At 45.2% G+C, this 21,944-nt stretch overlaps 2 protein-coding genes across 2 annotated transcripts in view; one reads left to right on the forward strand and one right to left on the reverse strand.

The window, feature by feature from the left end:
- Positions 1–3,483, forward strand: part of SPAG17 (sperm associated antigen 17) — a 115,125-nt gene extending 111,642 nt beyond the window's left edge. Inside the window, exons 45-47 of the mRNA XM_075493024.1 lie at positions 611–671; positions 1,966–2,110; positions 3,347–3,483. Of these exons, the coding sequence (XP_075349139.1) occupies positions 611–671; positions 1,966–2,110; positions 3,347–3,483 (343 nt within the window). The remainder of the gene's footprint in view (positions 1–610; positions 672–1,965; positions 2,111–3,346) is intronic.
- Positions 2,797–21,944, reverse strand: part of WDR3 (WD repeat domain 3) — a 28,722-nt gene continuing 9,574 nt past the window's right edge. The window contains exons 13-26 of the mRNA XM_075511683.1: positions 20,118–20,203; positions 19,528–19,663; positions 18,757–18,813; positions 17,984–18,084; positions 17,723–17,834; positions 17,473–17,607; positions 15,839–15,889; positions 14,839–14,904; positions 13,848–13,940; positions 13,236–13,283; positions 11,888–11,931; positions 11,279–11,407; positions 10,371–10,464; positions 2,797–9,737 (exon numbers count right to left, since the gene is read on the reverse strand). Of these exons, the coding sequence (XP_075367798.1) occupies positions 9,582–9,737; positions 10,371–10,464; positions 11,279–11,407; positions 11,888–11,931; positions 13,236–13,283; positions 13,848–13,940; positions 14,839–14,904; positions 15,839–15,889; positions 17,473–17,607; positions 17,723–17,834; positions 17,984–18,084; positions 18,757–18,813; positions 19,528–19,663; positions 20,118–20,203 (1,308 nt within the window). The 3' untranslated portion in view covers positions 2,797–9,581. The remainder of the gene's footprint in view (positions 9,738–10,370; positions 10,465–11,278; positions 11,408–11,887; positions 11,932–13,235; positions 13,284–13,847; positions 13,941–14,838; positions 14,905–15,838; positions 15,890–17,472; positions 17,608–17,722; positions 17,835–17,983; positions 18,085–18,756; positions 18,814–19,527; positions 19,664–20,117; positions 20,204–21,944) is intronic.

The raw sequence follows: 21,944 nt of genomic DNA on the forward strand, positions 1-21,944 counted from the left end.
CATGAAAAAGTAGAGGTCCTATCTGCTCTAATGATCTTTAGAGATCTTAACAGTGGAAGTTGCATGCATAAAAGGACTGCACAGATTGTGAAACAGTCAGTGAGAAATGAAGAAGTGAAACTACTGCCTTAGTGGGTACTGTGAAATTAAAGAGGATTATTTACACAAAATTTATACCAGTATCATGCCTTCTGCAATAGAATCGTAGCAAAGGACATTAAAGATCATTAAGGACTTTGGGGTGTGCAACCCACAGGTGTTTGCCAAGAAGATGTAATTTGTACTTCAGCTTCCTTTGTCTATGTGGGCTGAGAATGCTGATGTTTCACATTCTGTGTAAGGACCAGGCAGTGTAACAAGCTCTTTGGAGACTTACTTTGGCCCATTAATCTGCTCCTTTGGGGTTTTTTGTTAGAAACTTGAGCCTTGGCTAGAAGCCCAGGAATACTGCTGTAGCCCACATTGTACGTTGTGATGGGACAGATGAGCTAAAAAAATTCTGCTGTCATTTGCACAAGCAGAGGAAGAGCAGACGGCCTGCTTCCCAGCAGTGCCCTTCGGCCTGCCTGAAACAGTTTCTGGAAAACTAATTCTCTTCTCTTTCTGACAGGTTTCGGGTGAAGCAACCACCTCCGCACACAGGGCTGAGAGTGATGTACACACCAGGACCTGTAGGTTACATGGAAGATCTTTTGGTTTTTGCTAGGCACAGCTGGCCCTCAGGCCATCTAGTAGGGGTCCTCTCAATCAGCGGTCTAGGAATAGAGCTGGCAGGGTACATGATTTGTTTATTTGAAGTGATGCTGCTTTCTGCTGTCCCTCTGCTGCCTTCAGCCAAGCACCCTGTGCACTCTGAGTCTCAGACCCTGCACCAGAATGCAGAGGGATAAACACGTTAAGTTCAGTGGAAAGCAGAAGGTCAAGCACTGAGGTTAGAGAGCTTTTTTGAAGCAAACGGGATACTCTACCACTACCTCTGAGTTTTCCCATTGTTTAGGGCATTTGTTATATCTGCTCTGTCTTATGCCTAGACTTTATCTCCTGTCGTGATACCTTCAAGAGTTGACCCTAGTAAACTCTTGCCTGAACCCTTTCCTCTCCTGCTTGCAACTATTCTCCACCTTAAGTCTTTTATCTAGTAAAGCACCATAGCATGTGAAATTATCCCATTAAGGAGGAAGCTTTCATGCTTCCTGCTTTTGTTCAGTCTCTCTCTTCACCTGCATGTCGAATCTGAACAAATCTTGTGCTGGCCAGTATCCCCACAGCATCTAGGCAATAGCAGGCAATATCCTTGCCAATGCTTTTACAGGCACAGAATCAAGAAGCAATGACTTGTGCAAGGAGGCAGTGCCAGAATGCAAGTTAAACCTCCTAGTCCAGAGCCCTAGCCAAAACCCAGCACTTAAAATGGCTAGAATAATTTCCATTCTCTTTTCCTCTCAGCACATCCATCCCTTTTGTATCTCCTTTTTCTCCCTACCTCTGTGTTCTTTTTAGACTAGACTAGACTGGAATAATTCAGTTGGAAGGGCCCTACAATGATCATCTAGTCCAACTGCCTGACCACCTCAGGGCTGACCAAAATTTAAAGCATGTTATTAAGGGCATTGTCCAAATGCCTCTTAAACACTGGCAGGCATGGGGCATCGACCGCCTCTCTTTTTGATTCTCTCCCAACTGTCCCAATTCCCCTTTTCTCTCTGGAACCCAAAAGGAAATTTAAGGGGAGAAAACACAAACATCTGGCAGTTTTCTGTCAAACTGCAATATGAAGAGACACTGTTTTGTACAGACCTTTCTAGTGAAACAGATACTGGGTAACTGGCAAGCACAATCATGTGTGCTGGGCACTAAGTCTTTAATTTCAACAGACAACACAGACTAAGAACCAGCTGCAAGCACTGCTTGCAGGAGTATGAAACATGCGCACCTTACCTCTGAGTAATCCTCTGTCTCTCCTAGGTGGCAGCAGGCTTGCAGGTTGAACTGGAGATAGAGATTTTTGCCATGGTAACTGGAGGGGAAGATAGTGGTGGCCTTGAAGAAATTTCTCATGATATTGAAATAATAACAGAAACAGAGACTCTTCTCCTGCCTGTGAGAGCAAATATCCTTTGTTGTCTTCCTTCCCACACACACCTTCCAGCACCAACCCTGTTGACCATCCACCTGTAAGGAGCCTTAAGCATCATTTCCAGTGCAGGCTGCTGAGGTAGCAAGCTTTACTGTCCATTTCAGAAACACAAATGGGTGTTTTCAAAAGCACAACAAATTAGCAATTTAAGATTCCGACCCCAAAAGCAATTTACATTTACATTTACAAGGTTTTGAAAAGTGGGGAAAGGATGAATGGTAAGCCCAGAAAGATGTGGCTTTTAAACAATAAATAAAAAGAATAGGAACTCTTTCCCACCACCCCTGATGGAAACCCTTTATAACATTTTTGAACCTATGGTAGCATCTGATGGTACAGCCTCATGAGCAACAAAATCATGTATCATCCTGGATGCTAAACAGATGAATGAGACAATCCCTGTGTCAGCAGAGACACAAGCACAGAACTGCATGAATGCTGTCAGAAATCAGTCCAGTGTGGGTTCAATGGGCTTTTCACTTGTTTAATTGAGTACAGAGGTAGAGTAAAAGAACTATTATTTCTCCTTCCCTTGTGCTCCAGAAACTATAATTATTTTTTAGATGAAATTACAGGCTCATTTTTTAAGCACAAGCTCAGAAGGAAGGGTGAAGTTCTGTTTGACTTTTAATCAAATTTACACTTAAAATCCTGGGAGAAGAGGTCTTCTGAAAACCTATAAAAGAAATAGCAAAGGAAGGTGCATCTAACTGCTTATTTATTTATTTATTTTATTTTAAATTACCATACCAGAAACTCCACTCCTGGTAAGGGTCACCCTTACCAAAGAAAGAACTTCAGGGTCTTCTGAGACTGACCAGAGTATTAGTGAACAGCAACTCCATGGAGGCTTTATATGCTCTGGAAGTGACATTGAAACTCCCGAAATTTACTTCATAGTGACGCAAAGAAGTCTTTCATGCCCATTATTGCAGAGCTCAGCTAGACAGGACTGGTGGCGTAGCAGCAAAAACACTTCCTGCTCTGTTCCCACTCACCCAGCCCTCAGACCCACAGCTGCAGACCAGCCTCCAAAACATGTGCTCTTCCCCAATATTTTACCTGATCTTTAATCATTGAGCTGAGGGCAGTAGTCCAGATTCAAGTTGTTTCACAGCCTTATTTCCAGAATTCATTCCAGCCCCCACATGTATTATTTTAGTTATATAAATGTACAGAAACAGTTAGATCCTTAACATGATATTCAACCTGTGTTAACCAATGACATTTATGAGTGCCGCCCACAAGGATACCCCAAGGGTGGGATGGCAGCAACAGTCCGGGCAGTTCCTACAAGCCCCAAGCCACAGTTCCGGATTACGCTACCCCAAAAGCTTTCTAGGTAATGTAAGTACTGCATGCAGTGATACTGGCTGTAAATTAAATCACAGTTGTTTTACCTCCTCTTGGCTTCTGATCCACATCATCAACAAACCTCATGAAACTGACAGCAAAGCTGTCATGCACACATCACACACACACATGATGACCTGAGACAAGAAAAGGGAAGCACTGGATGACATTAACCAAATGACTCACTGCAAGAGATTTACAGATAACTGCAACTGCTCAGGTCAGGGGACACACTCACAGCAGAGCTTCCCCAATCCTGTCCCAAATCCTTCATTTAACTGTCTCCACGTTAAACAAGTGATGGAGCCTCCTGGCAGCAGGAGGCTGGATTTATTGCAGTTAAGCCCTAATAAATCAGCCTCTCTTTAACACTCTTCACTTTCTAAAACCAAGTATTACTGCTGATCCTTTGACACTGACAGCAAGTCCAATAAGGGATGGGAGTCTTACAGATAGACAGGGCAACCTTAACGTAAGGTCAAGCACACACAACCCTCTGCACACATTGTTTCATACAGCACGTTTCTGTAACCTTAGAGAATCAGACTCTATACAAAGAATGGATAAGTCTTCCCTGCCAACAAGAAAGTCTTATTGGGAATTTCTCCTCAAACCACCAGCCACAACGTTTGACATTAGGCTAGTGTTTTCATCTCACCCACATCAACTCAGGTGCTCTACAATTCAATTGATGGTGACAGTTCATAAACTGTCACCTATGGATGTTTCTTCTCTCCTCAGCTCAAGAGTCCCCATTTGCCTCATATGTGTAACACTGACATCATCTTTTTCTTTCAACTTTAACATCTGTAAGTCTGCCATGTTATCTAACAAGTCAGTAAAGAAATCCCAGCTGTATCTCATTTCCTCTCCTCTGGAGAAAAAGAAAAGCGATCACATCAGTCAGTTCTCAAAAGAAACATAGCCGAGAAACATGCACCTCTGACTGCTGCATCTGCTCTAGGACTGCCCAGAGTACTTCAAACGTAGCTTTTTTTTTCCCTGTTTAAATATCTTCTTACCTTTTCCAGTGTGGAATTTTACCCCCAGAGTAACAGACAATTATAGTCTAGAAGAACAGAGAATTTAATGCCTTCCAGCTTAGGGGCTTACGACCTGGAGCTCATCAGTGAAGGCAATTTAGACAAATTTCTCTCACTTTGTGTTGAACTGGACGAGAAGTACTCACACAGTCAGTTCATATTTCAGTGAAACACCCCACTGTCCCCACTTGGTCCGCTACAGCCCTGCACTAAGATATGGCTGTTGGATCATTTCTGTACACTAGGTATACACCAGTCTATTTTTTTTCCTGCCAAGTCTTAAGTCCTGGGAATTCTGATCAGTGTCATCTCCCATTAAAAGCTCCAGGTGGAGAGAAATTAACTACATGGTATTCTCTTCCCACATGGCTAATCCAACTAATCATAGGGACTGCTTTCCTAGTTGCCATCGCCATGGTCAACTCTCCCTTCTGTTCTGACAAAGTCTTTTTGCAAATTGATTGATAATTTGTACTGAAGCTGGCTACAGCTACCCCATGCTACCCAAGCAACTGTACCAAATGCCTCTTTGAACATTCCTCCCCACAAAGTCTCCTGGACTCAAAACCATGTCCATCTCAAACATGTCAAGAAACTCCGGACTGACTGGTTTAGTCTCACAAAGCATGAAACACTGACACTCCTAGGTTAAGTCAGTCCTGTATTTGGTTAAATAATCTTGTTCAGCCATCTAGAATAGAAATAATTGAGCCTTTGCGGCGGCACATGACAACTTTTTAAGTTGGTAGCACCTTTCCCAGGTGATTATCACGAGAGCCAATGATTCTCTCCATTGAGACCCAGAAACTTCCCTGCAATATTAGGATTGATCACAAATTTGCCACACCTCCTAGTAGAGTCCAACAAGCAAAAATCACTGATGAAGTATCACCTGACCGAACTTAGTCATATCTCATATTTCCTTAGTTGTTTCTCATTTATATTTAAAACATTTCACAAAGATTCTCTTAATATACTGCAAATTAAATACTGCATAGAAAGCTGCCCATGAAAGCCTTCAGTATTCTTAAGTAGGCTGCCCCTCCTGAACTCATGGTCATTTTTATTCCACTCAATTTGTGAAATAAAAACAAACTCCTTATCTAGTTGAAGCCCATGTGAGAACCCTTTCTCATGTTGTTCCCTTCCAACAGCAAGCATAGAGGCCAGTTCTACTGAAGCCAGTCTGTAGCAATCACAGTGCTTGTACAACACTTGCAAAGAATCTGGACAGAATTACTGGGTTTGCTTCAACAATGGTACAAACGTAGAGTTGGGGTTTGGTTTTTTCCCTTTCCTTTCATGTTAATTTTCTCTCCTCTTTCACTACAGGTCAGTGCCCTAGAAGATGAAGATCAGCAATACTGAAATACCCAGTAGTCCAATGTTATGGAAGCATCCCAATGTAGACTTTTTCATTTATTTAATCAGATTAACGTGAATAAATACTTTGTCTGTCCCCTATTAATGGGAAAGGTGGTCCAAAAGTTGCACAGCCTTCTGACACAGCTGTCTGAAATGCAAGCAGTGGAAAGATTACTGTATTTCAACCCCAATGTTTGATACTGTGCACTTCAGAACAGTGCTGACTGGTTCCCAGTAGGTTTATTTTGTTCACAAGAGGTTAGGTTTCTAAAACCCATGCTGAGGCACCTGAAATCTTTTTTAAGTACTAAGCATGCAGCAGGTTTCACTGAAGTCAACTGTGATTCTTCGAGAAAGAGCTCCTGATCTGCTCTGGTCTTCTAATTCCTAAGTTTCTGTTCATTTTCACAATCATAGGCTTAACTTTCTGTGTGTTCACCTACCTTTAATTAGCTGCAGACACCAGATGGGGATTATGACTACACGAAGTTACGCTTGCAGAGAGGGACTGACAGAGAGGGATTCTGCTTATATCCTCTTCACTATCAGACATGATCATCTTCAAATGCTCATCTGCACATCTCTCTTCATAGTGGCAGACTGAGCCACTTAGAGATGGCCTTTTTCCCCCCTTTGTTCCTACTTACACAGTAGTGACTAAAAGAAACATCTCAGTCTCTTTGTGAGACACCATATTTGTATATCCAAGTGCACTTCTGCTTTCTTTTTATGAATTAATTGCCAGTGAGGTGCTTTTCTGTGCTTCATCCTTTTTCCAGCATGTGACATTCTGAGAGATGGGGAATTTTCCTTGATACATGCAGATTACTTGTTCTCTTGACACTTTACAGTGACTGAAAATCCCATGATTGGGGATTAAATAATAGTTTTCACCAGTGTGAAATATGAATGACAGTTTTGGACTCTCCCATCCACACTGTTAAGTGAGACAGATATTCTAACGATACACATTTTAAGTTGGCCCTGTATTTGCAAGTGCTTTCCTGCTCAGTTTTGTAAATCCAGGGAATTTCACCTAAGAAAGGGCAAGCTGAGGTACCCAAGGATATCAGAATTCTGGTGTATCAGTGGATTGTTGGCACAGGACAGACCTCTTCCACTTAAAGCATATGCTGAGCTCCCTCAGTAGCCATCCAAGTACTGCATTGGTGTTTTCCACTGCCCCACCAGGCATGACTATTTGTCCATCAGCTCTTTGAGACAGATTTGACCTATTAACCAAGGCTGAAAGGCAGCTCAGGAAGGTGCTGAAACAGATACCCAGCTGTGGACATTGTTTAAGCCCTACCCACAGATGAGAAAACACCGCAAGAAGCAGTACAAAAGTTGATCCAGGATTCTCCAACACCAATGATTTTGCTACTGACTCTGCTGATTTCTGCCCTGATGCTTTTCAGTTTTCTGTAGGACAGGCAGCAGTCCTACATCAGTCCCCTTGGTAGTGCATTCTGAGCAGTGAGGCAAGCCACTATTGCCAGTACAGACTGGTCACAAGTGATACAAATCAGAGAACTAGAGGGAAAGTTCAGTGGGGAAGCCTGTGTCAGCACCTATGGAGAGAGGACAACTACTTTCCACCACCTCAAAGACCTTTCCTTCCAAGGATTCTTCCCAAATCCCAGTGACAGCAAACAGAGACAAAGGTGAAGGAATTCCACCTCCTCCAACTTACATCAAAGGAGGCACCTGTCATCTTCATGACGAGATGACTCTGCATCTCAAGTCACTCTTCTATGCCACCAGCTACATCCTTGTCACCAGTCTCTGAGTTCATGTGCAACCTGTGGCCATGGCTTTTCTCCCAGGCCTCCCAGAGGATCATCAAACAGCAGCTCGTTACTTAGGTTCCATAATATTTATCTCCCTGGCATTAAGGTAAACGGAGCACATCATACGGAGGCACAGGAGTCAGCCTTCCCCTTCTGGTACCTGGTTTTGGTATCTCTCTCCTCAGTCATCACTGCTGAAGGTGCACTGTCGTGTCACGAGCTACGCCTCCATTTATATCACTTTTCTTTATTTTCCCAGCAGGCCAGCCCATTTCAGCAGCAGCTTGACATGGATACAAGATGTCAACTGAGGTTACCAACACAATTCCTCATCCTACAGTGCCTCCTCTTCCTCCCACTGCAGTAATCCCTCTTGTGAGGGTCTTCTTTGGGAGGAGTAAAGGAATACAATGGAGTAAGATGGAATAGGACAGGACAGGACAGGTCAGAGACATGTTTGAGCAGAGCTGTTTGATCACAAGTTTCATCCACATCTGGACAAATATAAAATTATGAGGCACCCAGAAACAACTGGCAGAGCTGTATGAAGACTGCTATTTCCATAAAGAGTCTGAGACCCATCTCCTGGAACGGGAGCATGAAGTGCTGCTGTAAATTACCCAGCCTCTGAAGAAGCAGGTGAACCATCAGCCCCCTGACAAAGTTATTTACTAACAACAGTTATTCTAAGAGGTGTGGTTATTACACCTGAGGTGCTGCCAAAAGACTGATGAACTGAACTGTCTGCCTGGTGCATAATTGCTAGTAGAAGGGAACCTAAGTCAAAGACCGTAGTCAGTTACAACTGGGATGCAATTAAAAATTAATACGAAGCTCAAGTTAGAAAGAAGTCCAGCTTTGAGTACCGAAGTCAGACCTGTAAGTCCAACAGTCAGCAAAGAACCCAGAAGCAGCCCCCACCACATCCACCAAACCTGTGACTACTGGTAAAAAAGACTGCATGTACTACAAACTAAATAACTTACCAACAGCAACAGAGACTTGCTCACTTTATCCTGCCCCACTGCCCCCACTGTGAAAATAAATCATTTTATCTGATACAGGACAAGTACAACACTGCAACAATTCGGTGCAATTTCTAAAAACTGGAGCAAGCACAATGCAAACAACCCACACTTCTCATGCTCAGTCTGCCAACTCTCTGGAATAGCACAATCCTGGATGGTAGCCCTTTCATTTGCTCCCACAGATTTTGTTCACTGGAAAAAAATCCTTTGAGAAGTGACACACAGGGCAAGGCAGTTGAGGCTTTACTAGAGAAATATCAGGACAAAACTCCATGAACAAAGTTGTCTCATAAAGCATATATAAATATGCCTTTAATAGAGTGCAGCCGTGTTTTTCCCTGTCCCACTAAAAAGCAAGTGGCTGTAGACCAAATTCTCACACTTTGGCAGAAGTCATGTAGCTTTGCCCAGAGGCTCTAAGCACTGCCACAAACCACCAGCAGGTGTCAAAACAACATAAAATCTTGCCAGCTGCCTTCCCTGGACAGGGCATGGTCCCATGAGCAGTCCATGTGCTGGATTCACTCCATTCAGTTAAAACACTGCCAGAATAAGCTGACCTCTTCTGCACGAGAAATCAACTCCATTTCTAACAGGCATTCCACTGGAGGAAAAGCATGTACCTTTGACAGCCACCTCAGAAATAGTTCAAATGCATACATTTGCAGGAGACTACGTAGAGTTTGTCTGAGAGACAACCATTCTCAGTTGGGGTTATATGCTGGGTGATACCACATGGGGAAGGGACAGACTTTGTCCCAGTCACCAGACATCGTCACAGATGTTGAGCCACAAGAACACTTCCATGGCCAGCACTGAGGTTACATGACCCCATCCAGGTGCTCTGGGTCTTGAACAGCAAATGCTAAAGCACTGCAAGAATCGTCTTCTCTTTCTTCTTCCTCTTCTTCTTCTTCTCCTCAAAACGGTCAGTAGCATCAGCAAAAAATGTCACCTCATCCTTGGCCTCAATCTCCCTCTTCAGGTACTGGAGCCCTGCCATGTTGAATCCCAGCACATCCTGTAGAGACAGACCAGCACCACACCGTTGGGTACATCTCAAGGTTGTTAGGGGGCAGAGGGTCCCGCACTGGCCACCCTCTACTAAGAAATGATGAAAGGAAGACAATTCACAGATTTAAATAAAGCAACATTATTTAAATATATAAACTTCATCTGAGTAGGAGAACAATCAGTCTTTCACTCTGTTCCCCACAGTTCTCTCTTAAGAGCAGCTATAATCCACTGTATTTTCTGAAAGACAAGTTGCTGGCAGGCACCTGAAGTTGCCTCTGGGAAAATGCACAGTCTGCATTATTTGAGAGACTAGTAGCCCACAGAGAAGCCCAAGAGAAATAGAGAGTTTATTTACCTCCTACATATTTAGAAACTAGCAAGCCAAAGCCCAAATACATACATCAAAGAAAACAAAGAGTAAATGAGGGAGGGAGCACGAGCGCAGAATCACCACTGCGTAGTCTCACATCAGGAAGAACATCAGGAAAAGGCAGCCTATGTGTATAGGAGGAAGGTGAAATGGGCTCAGACCCCCAACCAACTTTCCCACTGGACACCACAGACAACACATGCTCCCAGACATTGGCCCATCCTGTTATTCCAGATCCTCTGGAAAAGGGGAGGCTGCAACACTCACCCGGGCCTCACTGACTCTGGAGATGGTGGTTTTCTTCAGATTTTCTATCACTGTCACCAGCATGTGGTTGCTTGTGATCTGCCCAAAATGTATCCTGGGAAAAAAGCAGGCAGTAATGTATTGCAGCATTGCTCTTAGAAACGTCAGACAGCCCCTCTCCCGAGCCTCTGTATGTTCTGGACATAGGACTTTTCTTAAATTAGGCCTCCCCAGACCAGCCTTATATACCAAACATAGGCAGATTTATCTGGAAAAGCTATTCTCTGAAGCTTCTCTTTAACATACAGTTGTTCAAGGGTAAGGTCTTTCTGGGCATGGGCTCTACAATGACTGTGCCAGTGAACAATGCCATTTCAGCCTTGATGCAGGATCTTTCACACTGATGACATGTGGGGGACCAGGACCAGCAACCCCACCTGGGCATGTCAACACTCTGCATCCGATCAGACCATTCCCGCACACCATTCACTGCGGGCTGCAGTGATTCCTTAGCTCCTGCAGAGACCACATCTTTATTCCCAAGGATGCTTTCCAAGAGCTTTAGAACCAGAGACATACGAGAAAGCGCAAATTTTCCCCACACTCTGCTTACATGTGTTCACAGCAAGCAACATCACCTTTGCAGCTCCAGGAGATGGGGTATATTCCCCAGCTCTGTGCTGTCCCAAAGCACTGTCTCACAGCACAGGAGCAAGGAGTACCTCTCTTTCATGTAACTAGCGCAAAGTGAGTTCACGACATGCACCAGCACGAGGGGCCCAGAGGAACTGGCAGGCCTACTACTGACCCTGTTCCTACTGAGTTCCTACTGACGAACCCCTGTTAGGGCTTCCTCAGATCCAGGTTCTGGACAGCAACAGCAGCTGAACTAAGACTAGCAGATCTGTCTGGGCAGATGAAAGACTCACTTGAGCAGGAAGAGAAGAGCTCGGCACAGGAGTTCAACTTCCAAACCCAGGTGAATATATTCATTGAAGAGTCTGAGCAGGTCAGGGACATAGGAGAATGGCAGCACCAAGAGAGACTCTTCCAGCTCACTGAGGAGAAAGTAAAGGGACAGAAGCACTAGTCTGTCACTGCACTGCTACAGGTGAGCAGGAAACACTTCTGTCTAGGAAGGCTCTGGTACAAAAGCTGTGCTAAGCGTTCATCACTGTTGGTCTGTGACTGCCCACAAAGCACAGTGCAGCTGCACAGACTAGAGCCCAGGCCAGCAGATATCTTCTGGCACAGGGAGCAGGCACACAATCTTCCCTCCTCAGCATCCCCAGGCTACTCTTCACATACATGTGCATACACATACACAGGCTTCACCCAACACTCCCCATGGAAGGAACAATTTCTATTCCCCAATTCCATGCACATTCCAAAAGAGGCTCCCAGGAACAGTAACTCCAGACTCCCCAGCACTGCCCATACCCAGCACAAGAGACCATCCCCGGACCCTGCCAGTCATGGACCCAGAAATCCAATACTCAATCACAAACGTGTTCAGCAATAAGGCTCTTGGGACTCACCTTGACCTGACCTTCTTGAAAACTTCTAGCACATACGCAGAAGGCTGTAACAGAAGAAAGACACCAGCTCTGCATATCAAGAGACATTCCAACGCAAACATGCGCCTTAAGGTCCATTTCACCCAGTCAAAAAACAGGCAATCACGTATTGTGAGATGGACAGATCAAGTGGAATATAACAAAGAGGAAAACCCTTCAGCTTCAATCAGCTGCCAGTCTGGGAAGTTCTCCCTCCACAAAACATAAACCCAGCCTTCTCAGGATACTCTTAACTGGTGAAGAATATTGTGAAAAGTCTAATTTATATCCAACCAGCTAAATTATCTCGTATTCAGTTCAATGAATCTTGTACAAACTGGATAAAAAACTTGGTGAAACAGCCAAATACATACAAAGCCTTACACAAACTCATCTCCCAAAAACTTAATTCCTGCTACTCCTGTTTATCTGCTGAAAGTGTTTGGCAGATGCACAGCTGGGAAGTCTCTCCCAAGAAAGACGGTAACAGACTGTCAGTGCATAAAGTATTTTTGTTCATGATCTGACATACTAAATGCTCATCGTGGTCATTTCACCATGTAACAGGACATGTAATAAATGCCACTGTGTTTTTTACCCAGCAGCCTAGCGCTTGGGCATTCTTCCAGGACCTTGGAAACAGGTTCAAATTCCTTCTCTGTACAGTGGGATTCAATCAAACATCACCCACCTCCAAAGAAATTGCTAGCTGCCAAGCCACAGGATTTCATTCACCCCTTTTAAATCTATTCAACTTGCAATTAAATATGCCTATATTCACAGAGGAAGGGAGAGAATGGCTCTGGCTAAGTGCTTACCAATGTCACATGGTGGGAGGCACAGTGACAGGGGTTCTCAATTACCCATTCCAGTGGATGCTCAGGTATTTTGTGTTAGATGGCACAGCTGCTCTGGAATATACTATAGCATGGCAACTGCACCCTCCTGGCAGCAGGAAGATGTGCCCTTAGGCACAGGAAAGGTTTGAACTAGCTTTCCCATATCTTGGAGAATACCGTAAACTGCTGGCTCATGATAAGGTACATGATAATGTCATGGCTACCATCAGGGTTATGCTTAACCCTGATGGGGTTAAACTTTTGTAACACACATGCAAGATATAAAAAAACTGTGTTCACTTCACACAAGCAAACTGTGTTCACAGTCCCAAACTGTTCACACAAGCAAAAGTACTCAGTTTCCATTTCAAGTTGAACGAAGTAGTCCTCCTTCCCCACAGGAACCCAGCATTTTGGCTCAGCCAGCAAATCAAACAGCCCCACTCCAGTTGAGAATGGCCTGCAGCCTTCGTCCTGGGCATTCCACTTACTGTAATATTTCCATAGGCATGGAGGATGGGATTGACAGGAAAGGGAACCTGGAGACACAGAATGGGTTAGAATGAGGCAGGTGTGTGTGTGTGTACAAATGCATATTCCCAGTACTTTAACCCACAGTAAAAGAGAGCTTTTATCAAGTGTCTTCCTGCAATTCCCACACCTCTACCCTCCCTAGAACATCACTGAAGGCCTCATTTGCCACCACCAGACAACCTCATTCTCAGATGTATACGACTAATTCAAACATGTATGAATTTTCTTCCACTTGTCACTTTTCCCACGTATATCACAGCCCCTTATTTAGCAAGGATTGTTGAGATGAAGGCAAAGAATAGGCTTTGGGATGAATTTGCAGCAGCGTGCTCTCCCAGGGACTACACAACATCTTACTGTGACTTTAAACATGAAGATTGTTAGAAAGAACACACCACTAACCATGCCCCAGGGCATAGTGCCATCCTGTTCTCCAAAAGATTTCAGCAAATCTTTGCTATGTCCAGCTGTCCTGATTTTATCTGCATGCTGAGCCTTTCCACCCAGATGACAGAGCTGGAAGTATACACCCACAGACCTTGGGACTGGTACATTTCTCAGTCTTTTACCTCTTTTCCCACAGCTTTGCATATGGCCTTGTGCTCCGTTAGTTTTGCCATCTCATCTCTATACAGCTCGATAGCTTCCATGATCCGCTCAGCCTGTGCAGCACAAGAATGGCACATCAGTGACACCAGACAAGCCAAAGCAAACCTCAAGTCCAACTGGACAAATGGAGGGGGAAGCAGGAGAACTGACACAGAGCATCACAGGACATCTTGCTCAGAAAGGTAACCTCTACTCCAGACTACTGTCTGGAGTCTGATGTCCTCACTACTGATGTCCTCACTACTGTGAGCACATCAATCATGTCCTGAAGATGTCAAACACCATCCACATTCTGCCCACTGCCCTGGGTGCTCTCTGCTGCAGCTTCAATTGTTGCCTTGACATTGAACTACACCCCAAGCAAGCAGCACCCCTTCAAGGCACAAGCCAAGGTCAGGCCATTTTGAGTATTCAGACTGAGGATTTCCTCTGTATTTACAAGAGCACCAGGCTGTTGAAATTTGCGGCCATGAAATTACCCACCCCCACACCTTCTTGGTACACCTCCCATGTCAGGCACTGCAGTAAATTTCCACCTGCCACAGATGCCCACAGGACAGGGCAACCCTTGGGGAAGAGGCCTGATGCCTAGAGAACATCCAGCTGCCTTGTGCTCCTTTGGGCTGCAAACCCCAAAGGGCTAGAGCAGCCCTGTCTGTCCCACACAACAGGCAGAGAAATCTGCAGCCTAAATATTTACAGGAATGTCACACCTCGTTCCCTGGAGAAATTTCAGGAGGAGATAACTCCTGGTGTGTGACTCTCCAGAGTCAGACCCCTCCCTGTTGGCCACGGAGCAGGACAGACTGCTCTTACAGGCAGAGGCAATTCTGCCCTTATGCGACAGCACAGGTTACTCCTCTTCAAACTGATCTCCAACCCTGTGACAGCCCCCCTCCTTGAGAGACTGATAAAGCACAAAGCAGTGCTGGGGGACCCACACAATCTTACCGCTTTGATGGTTTCAATAGTCTTCTTTCCCGCCAGCCCTGTCTCTCCTTGCGTCTCTCCAGCCACCTACAAAATACAGAGTTTGCAGCTTCCTCCTTCAGCAGCTGAGCAGCTGCTACACATAGGCACCCTCTGCATCCTATCACACTCCGTGCTAACAAAAGCCATTAGCCCCATGGGGAAATACAGTAGTTCCCAAGTGCACAGCTCTTCTTCAGGAACAGAGGCACCGTGCTAACACTGAGCTCTGGGAGGCAGGTAAACACAGCTCAGAAAGGTAACCTCTATTCCAGACTACACCACTACTGTGAGCACATCAGTCATGTCCTGAAGATGTCAAACACCATCCACATTCTGCCCACTGCCCTGGGTGCTCTCTGCTGCAGCTTCAATTGTTGCCTTGACATTGAACTACACCCCAAGCAAGCAGCACCCCTTCAAGGCACAAACCAAGGTCAGGCCACTCTGAGTATTCAGACTGAGGATTTCCTCTGTATTTACAAGAGCACCAGGCTGTTGAAATTTGCGGCCATGAAATTACCTACCCCCACACCTTCAACGGAGACTGAGTAATCCGATCAGTGTCAAAACTGTTGGCAACACAACCCAAGCACCTGAACAAGAGGGATCAGGCTTCCCCACCTGTCCTGCACTACATGGACCTCGAAGCAGCTGTCAGAAGGCAGGCCAGCCTTGTTACAGAGCTGGTGTGGACATGAACTGGGGAGACAGGAAGGGCAACAGTACAGCAAGGTTTCACCGTCCACTGCCACTGTGTAGCAGTTCGGCCAGCTCCACACACTCTCCTGAAGTTGTCTGTAGGAAGTACCAGAGTCAACTGCATCATGAGGCAACCACAGCTTCACCAGCACTTTCCCCCCTGCACCTCCTCAAAGCAAGAAAATTGCCAGTCCTCTCTGACACCTCTTCTATGCCTCTTACACAAATAGTTATTCCAGGCTCCGTACAGGCAGACTGACACACACTCGGTGCAACTCACCACAGGCTGCTCTTCCTTCGCCACACTCTCTTCATATTCAGCTTCTCGTTGCTAGAGTGGATGAGAACACAACATATTAAAACAGGTAAGCAGGCAGCAAGCAAAGGTACAAGTCCCTTCCAGACTGGGTGGGCAAGGGAGCCTGCAGCTTCATGCAGCCCATTGCAAAACTAGGACAATCAGCAGAGATCAACAATGCCGGTGCAAAATGCCCACTTGTCACTGGTTCCAACCCCACGGAGAACTCTGGAATCTCCCAGACAGAAAGAAATCAAGGTCTCTGCTCTGGATGCAGGAACAGCCCTTAGACAGCCCACCAAGCTGAAACAGAGACAACAGCAATTCAGCACCAGACCTTCCACCTGGCACACAACACAGAAGAAACAAGCCTAGAAAAGTCCCAGGGCTGTCCTCATCTGCATGAGGAAAGAGCCTCCCGTCTGGCATCTCTCACATGAATAGGGCCCCATCAGTGTGTAATTCACTACTGGTGTATTCATGCCCACGTTGTTACTCAAATTTCAGCCAAACCAAACTTTTCCGGCATCTGAAAAAGGAGCTGTCTCTGTCTCTCCTTTTACCACTTTCATCCCTAGCACACCAACTACTGGGCATCACGATGCTGCCTATGGGTCACCTCAGCTCTCTGCAATCAGGCTGGGACAAAAAAAAAAACATTTATTGCAGGATTCTCATCCACTCCTGCTTCTGCACATGTTTCTACATCCTTCCCCCACTGTGGTTTGAGAACTGCTTTAAGAAGGGGAGACAGAGTCAGACTCCTCTGAGGGATATAGTGAAAAGACGAGTTACAAATTGTTTCAAGGGAATTTCCAATTGGATACGTGAAAAAAATGCGTCCGCCAACCCCAAGGGTGGTTCATCACCGGAACAGGTGCTCAGACAGCCTGGAAAATCTCCTTCCTTGGAGTCGTTCATGTATCAAGACAAGTCTCTGAGCAGTCTGACATAGCTTTAAGGTTATCCTGCAGTGAGCAAGGGGTTGGATTAGAGACCCCCAGAGTTTCCTTCCTATTGAAGTCCTTCCGTGAGTCTATGATTCCTCACAATACATGCTCAAATGGAGAAGGGGCTTCTTTGAGCACCCCTGAGCTCTGGGGCCTGCTACTGAGATAGAATGGACCTCTCATGGTTGGAAAAGGGGAAACCGAGACAAAATGCATTTAACAGGAGCAGTGCTCTCCATCACTCCACAACAGTCACCTGCTGAACTGCCTCCAAAGCACACTTGAGTTGAAAGGAGCACAAGAGAATAAGAGAAGGTCAAAGGCTGTAGCCAACAGACCTGCAGAAAACCACAGCTATAGAGGAAAGTCTGGGAAGCAAGAGAGAAGCAAAGCAGAGAGCAAGTTAGCCAGGCATCTGCAACGCAGTACAGACAGGCAAGCACCTGCAATATCTGCAGTGCTTCTCCAGACAGCTCAAGGCAACAGTCCCACCATGCAAAAAGATGCCATTCAACCCTGGGCACCTCAACACCAGGCTGTGGTTAGTAATGAGCAAGTCTGCCAAGTGTGGAGCCAGGCTCTTCCACAGTGAAAAATGAGGAATCTGCCTGCTGGGGAGAAAACAGGTCTGGAAGTTGTCTTTGGCAGGATGGATGCAACTCTCACCATCTCCCTCTCCTCTTCCAAAACAAGTGGCTCCCTCATCCTTTCCCAGAGGCGCAGGGACTTGTCATGGGATGCCGATACCACGTAGTCTCCATTGGGACTGAGTGCCAAACACCACACCTCTTGGTGATGCCCCTGCATGGTAGACAGAAGAGGTAAGACATAAACACCACCCAGCTCCCAGCCCCCGAGGGAAGTGCTGCTCATGCAAGGATAATGCTTCCTTTCAACAGTCTCCAAAACTTCCTACCTCCAGCGTCTGGATGTGCTCAAATTTATCTGCATCCCACTGCTTAATCTTGCTGTCCTTCCCAGCTGTGAAGAAGAGATGGGATTTCGCCACAAACTGCAGATACATCACACTGGAAGGGAAAAAGGCTCAAATTCACCCACTTGGGGAACACTGCAGACCTGCCCCCACTCTATGCTGGATAAAAGGGTTATTGCTGGATCACAACCCCTTGGAGAGAAGACAGCCCACAGCCCAGAGATGCTGTAGGATTTGACTGACCTGTCATCATGGGCAAAGAGAGAGCGGTGACAGTCCCCAAAGTCCAAGCCCCAAATCTTCACATTCCTGTCAGCAGAGCCAGTCGCAATTAGAGTCCCATCCTACAGAGCAACAGAGAGAGGAGGGTGTGGGTAGCTTGCTGGCAGCCCCATGAGGAACTACTGCTGAACTAGTGACTAAGCAGTGCTAAGTAGGCAGATACCTGGGCTCCTGAAACATGCCTCCTGATCCCTTCACCTCCTCTCACCAGGGTGGCCCATGCTTGCGGTACTGGCACAGCCCACTGACAGCACCCTGGCTCTTTTCTGAACCTCTGCAGGCATTTAAGACCTTAGCTATGTCGACATTTTTTACTTCCAATGAGCCTCATTCCAAGGACACCCCAGAGCAAGATGCGGCCCAAGAATGAACAGGCATGAAGAGGCTGTTCCACCTCAGCACCTGCTCTCTGCTCCCACTAACAAAGAATGCAGGCTTCTCTCACACAGTTAGTAACTTTAGCAGGGAGCAGGCCGTACCTCTTAAAGAGGAGTGTAGGGAACCACCACAGCATGTCATGACCGCTACTCTGTGACCCCTCCCAGTGAGCAGAGGACTGCAGGATAAGGAGGGGCTTGCTGTGTCCCATCAAGAAACTGCTAAGTCAGGAGCAAGAAGGTGACAAGAAAGCATTATCCTAGACAAGAAAGCATTATCCTTACTGCCAGCAGAGGTTCTCACAGTTATCCATATCACCACAGTTCCACCTAACATACAGCCCTAATGATACTTACATAGGAGATGTCCATACACAGCACTGGCAGCTTGTGTCCGTACAGAGAGAGGAAAAACTGAAGCAGAAGAAAGGTGTCTCGGTTAGACATGCTAGGTAGAGATATGCAAAAATCTCAAGCTCCAGGCTAGTTCTACTGTGCCTCAGGAGCTCTGTCTTTCTAGCACTGCCCCACTTTTACTCTTGCCCTGAACACTGTTAGCAGCAGGGCCACGATGGCAGAACTGAGATGAGGGTGGAAGTACCCAAGCAAGCTGAGTTAACTCTGGTGCTAATCACCACTGCCTATGGAGTTTATCTCTGTTTCTTTGCCTGTCTGTCAGTGCTGGTCTGTCTTGTGTCATTCCCCAACATTTACGTGCTAATACACAATTCACAAAACCACCACACACTGCTCACAAGGAAGATTCTCCTCCCCCAGGCTTTCCCTGTGCTACGCCCTATTTAATGCCATATGTGACACATCCATCCCCACCCTTACAGTGCCTCACAGCTCTGGAGTACCACCATGCCCACAGGGTTTAGAGTGAACCTTGCCACCTGCAGGCTCACTACACTTTCCAGATGAAAAATGGATCTTCTCCCCAGTGTGGGCCAGCCATGGTTCTGTCAGGTTAGCTAGCAAACAGGCACCTGAAGTGAGATGCATGGCCTCTCTTTGATTCTTACTAGTGTCCTGCAATAAAGAGACACTTTTCATATGTATTCCTGATCTTTCAGGCTACAATTACAGCACTCCCTGCACAGCCTCACAGTCCATTTGGTCATGCACCTTGAGCGTGTCAATGTAGAAAATCTTCACAGTGCAATCCAGTAAGGAGACAGCCAGCAGTTTCTGGTTGGGGCTGTACCGCACACAGAGAACATCTTCATCCAGCTGCAAAATGCGCACATGTTTCATGGAGAGCCTGGCAACAAAAAGAGAAAAAAACAATTGTTATCCCAAACAAACAAGTTGGGAAGAGGTATGAATACAACTCCCACGTTGCACCCTGGGAAAGCAAGTTAATTCTAACATGCAGCATCTCATTCCTCATTATGACTTGACCAAGACAGGACTGGAAATAAGCACAGCACTGCAGGCTGATAAACTTCACTGCTAAATTTACTGTTTAATGATCTGGAGGCCCATCCTGTGATTAGAAGCTAAACTCACACACAAGCAAGGGATCAGAATGTGGCAAGTGCCCTTCCTCAGCTAAGCTCAGACCTTCACAAAACAGCGCTGAACTCACACTCTTTGCCACATGTTCCACATACATGTCATGGGCACTTCTTACAGTGCACAGCAAAGGCCAAAGCGTCCATCAATGACAATGGATACTGCAGCTGAATGTAGTCTAGAAAGGTTTATTTTCTCACCTTTTCTGAACACTGCTCTCATCCTTCACAAGCTCAAACTCCCAGAACTTTACACATTTATCAGCACCACCTGTTACAAAGCCACGCTGCAGGGAAAAACAAAAAAATTATTGTGAAACCAGTTCTGCTATAACCCAGAGAAATTCTACAGCAAGGAACTGTCAACACACAAGGAGGTTTTTGAAACGTCCCACATTCCTACAGTATTAATGTAGGATTAATTAATTAATGAAGCAGTACTTGCTCTGTTTGGAGCATGCATTACCCATTGACTGAGCAACAACAACAATTTGAAAAGCTCTGGCAGGGAGGTCTAAGACAAAGACTCCAAATATAAACCAAGACACAGGCTGAAACTTTGGGACTGAAAGCAGTCATCTCAGCTGTAGGTAATGATGTGCTTGCGTTTTGTGGGCAAGTTGACGCTCTCACTGTTACTGGATCACACACACCTTACCACCACCCCACAAGCACAGCCTTCTAAAGGGAGAACAGTTCAACATTATCCCTTTTACATTAAGAACAAGGGTAAAATCTGTCCCAGATGTTTTAATCTGTAGGGTGAATGAATCTCAGGCAGGTTATTACTTGCTATGGTTTTGATTCCGCTAAAACCACTCCATCTTCTAGCCCAACATGACCATGTAAGAAAAATAAGAAAGGCATACACACAGAAGAAAGTGGAAATTGACAGAAACTAATATGAACCTGAACTGTGGTAATGGAGAAAAACTGATACAAGGAGTAAAAGATACAAACAGATTTCTACAGCCAGGGTGGTTAGGCCAAACAGAGTGAGTATGTGCATGTAAAATGGAACATTAAAAAAAAAAAAAAAAAAAAAAGTCTTTTCAGTAGTACTGACCCACTTCTAGAGGGAAGTATGAGAACTGTTAAACATCAGTGCTCAGTAAACGTGGGTTCAGTAAACATTTCTCATCTGTTGTGCTCAGGCAAGAACCACATACCGAAATCACATTAGAAGACAGCGATGAAAAACCGCTCCAAAAACTCACAAGGCTATCAAAAAGCAGCTACCTATGTCAGACATTTATAAATCAATGGTTCAGATCCCCCAAATCCAAGACTTTTACAGAGCAGAATGAGGTACTCTCTAAACTGTCAATGTCCATTTTCAGCAACTTCGGAAAAACCAGGGGAGATCCAGGAAGAAACTAATGTAACACCGTAATTCAGACAGAGTAAACAAGCAGGCCTGGTTACTGTGAGCATGGTCAACAGAAGCAACAGGTAATTGCAGTTTCCATCAAAGAAAAGTAAACTGAATATGGAGAAAAGAGCTTATGGAAAATTAATTTGATGGGGATTATCTTTTCCTTAAGATTAAAGCTCTAGTTGATAATAGTAACAGCATTGCTCATGCAAGGCATGCCTCTTGGTCTTGTGTTACATTTTCATTACAAAACTAGGATAATATAGTTCAATAGAGCACATACTCCATGGATTAAAGACCAGCTAAGAGGTTTCAAAGCTTAATTTTAAATAAGAAATACCTAATAACTTGACACTATGCTGCTTACAGATTTTATGGATTACTGGAAAAATAACCAATTAAATTTATTTATATAATGTAGGAGTTATTCAATCTATCTGAAAAAGAGTGCCCAAACAGAACCAAAACATTAATTTATACATTAGGAATCAATGATCTAAACCTCACATATATGCTTTCTGCAAAGCAGTGCCCTGAAACGGGCTTTGAGGGACACAGTGGATTATTATCTGAATACACATTTTCACTGCAGAGCTATCGCCAAAAGAGCTAATTAAGTCCTTGGATGGATTCAAAAGGCACTGGTGCATTTG

The sequence above is a fragment of the Mycteria americana genome, chromosome 1, assembly GCF_035582795.1.
Source record: "Mycteria americana isolate JAX WOST 10 ecotype Jacksonville Zoo and Gardens chromosome 1, USCA_MyAme_1.0, whole genome shotgun sequence".
Taxonomy (NCBI): Eukaryota; Metazoa; Chordata; class Aves; order Ciconiiformes; family Ciconiidae; genus Mycteria; species Mycteria americana.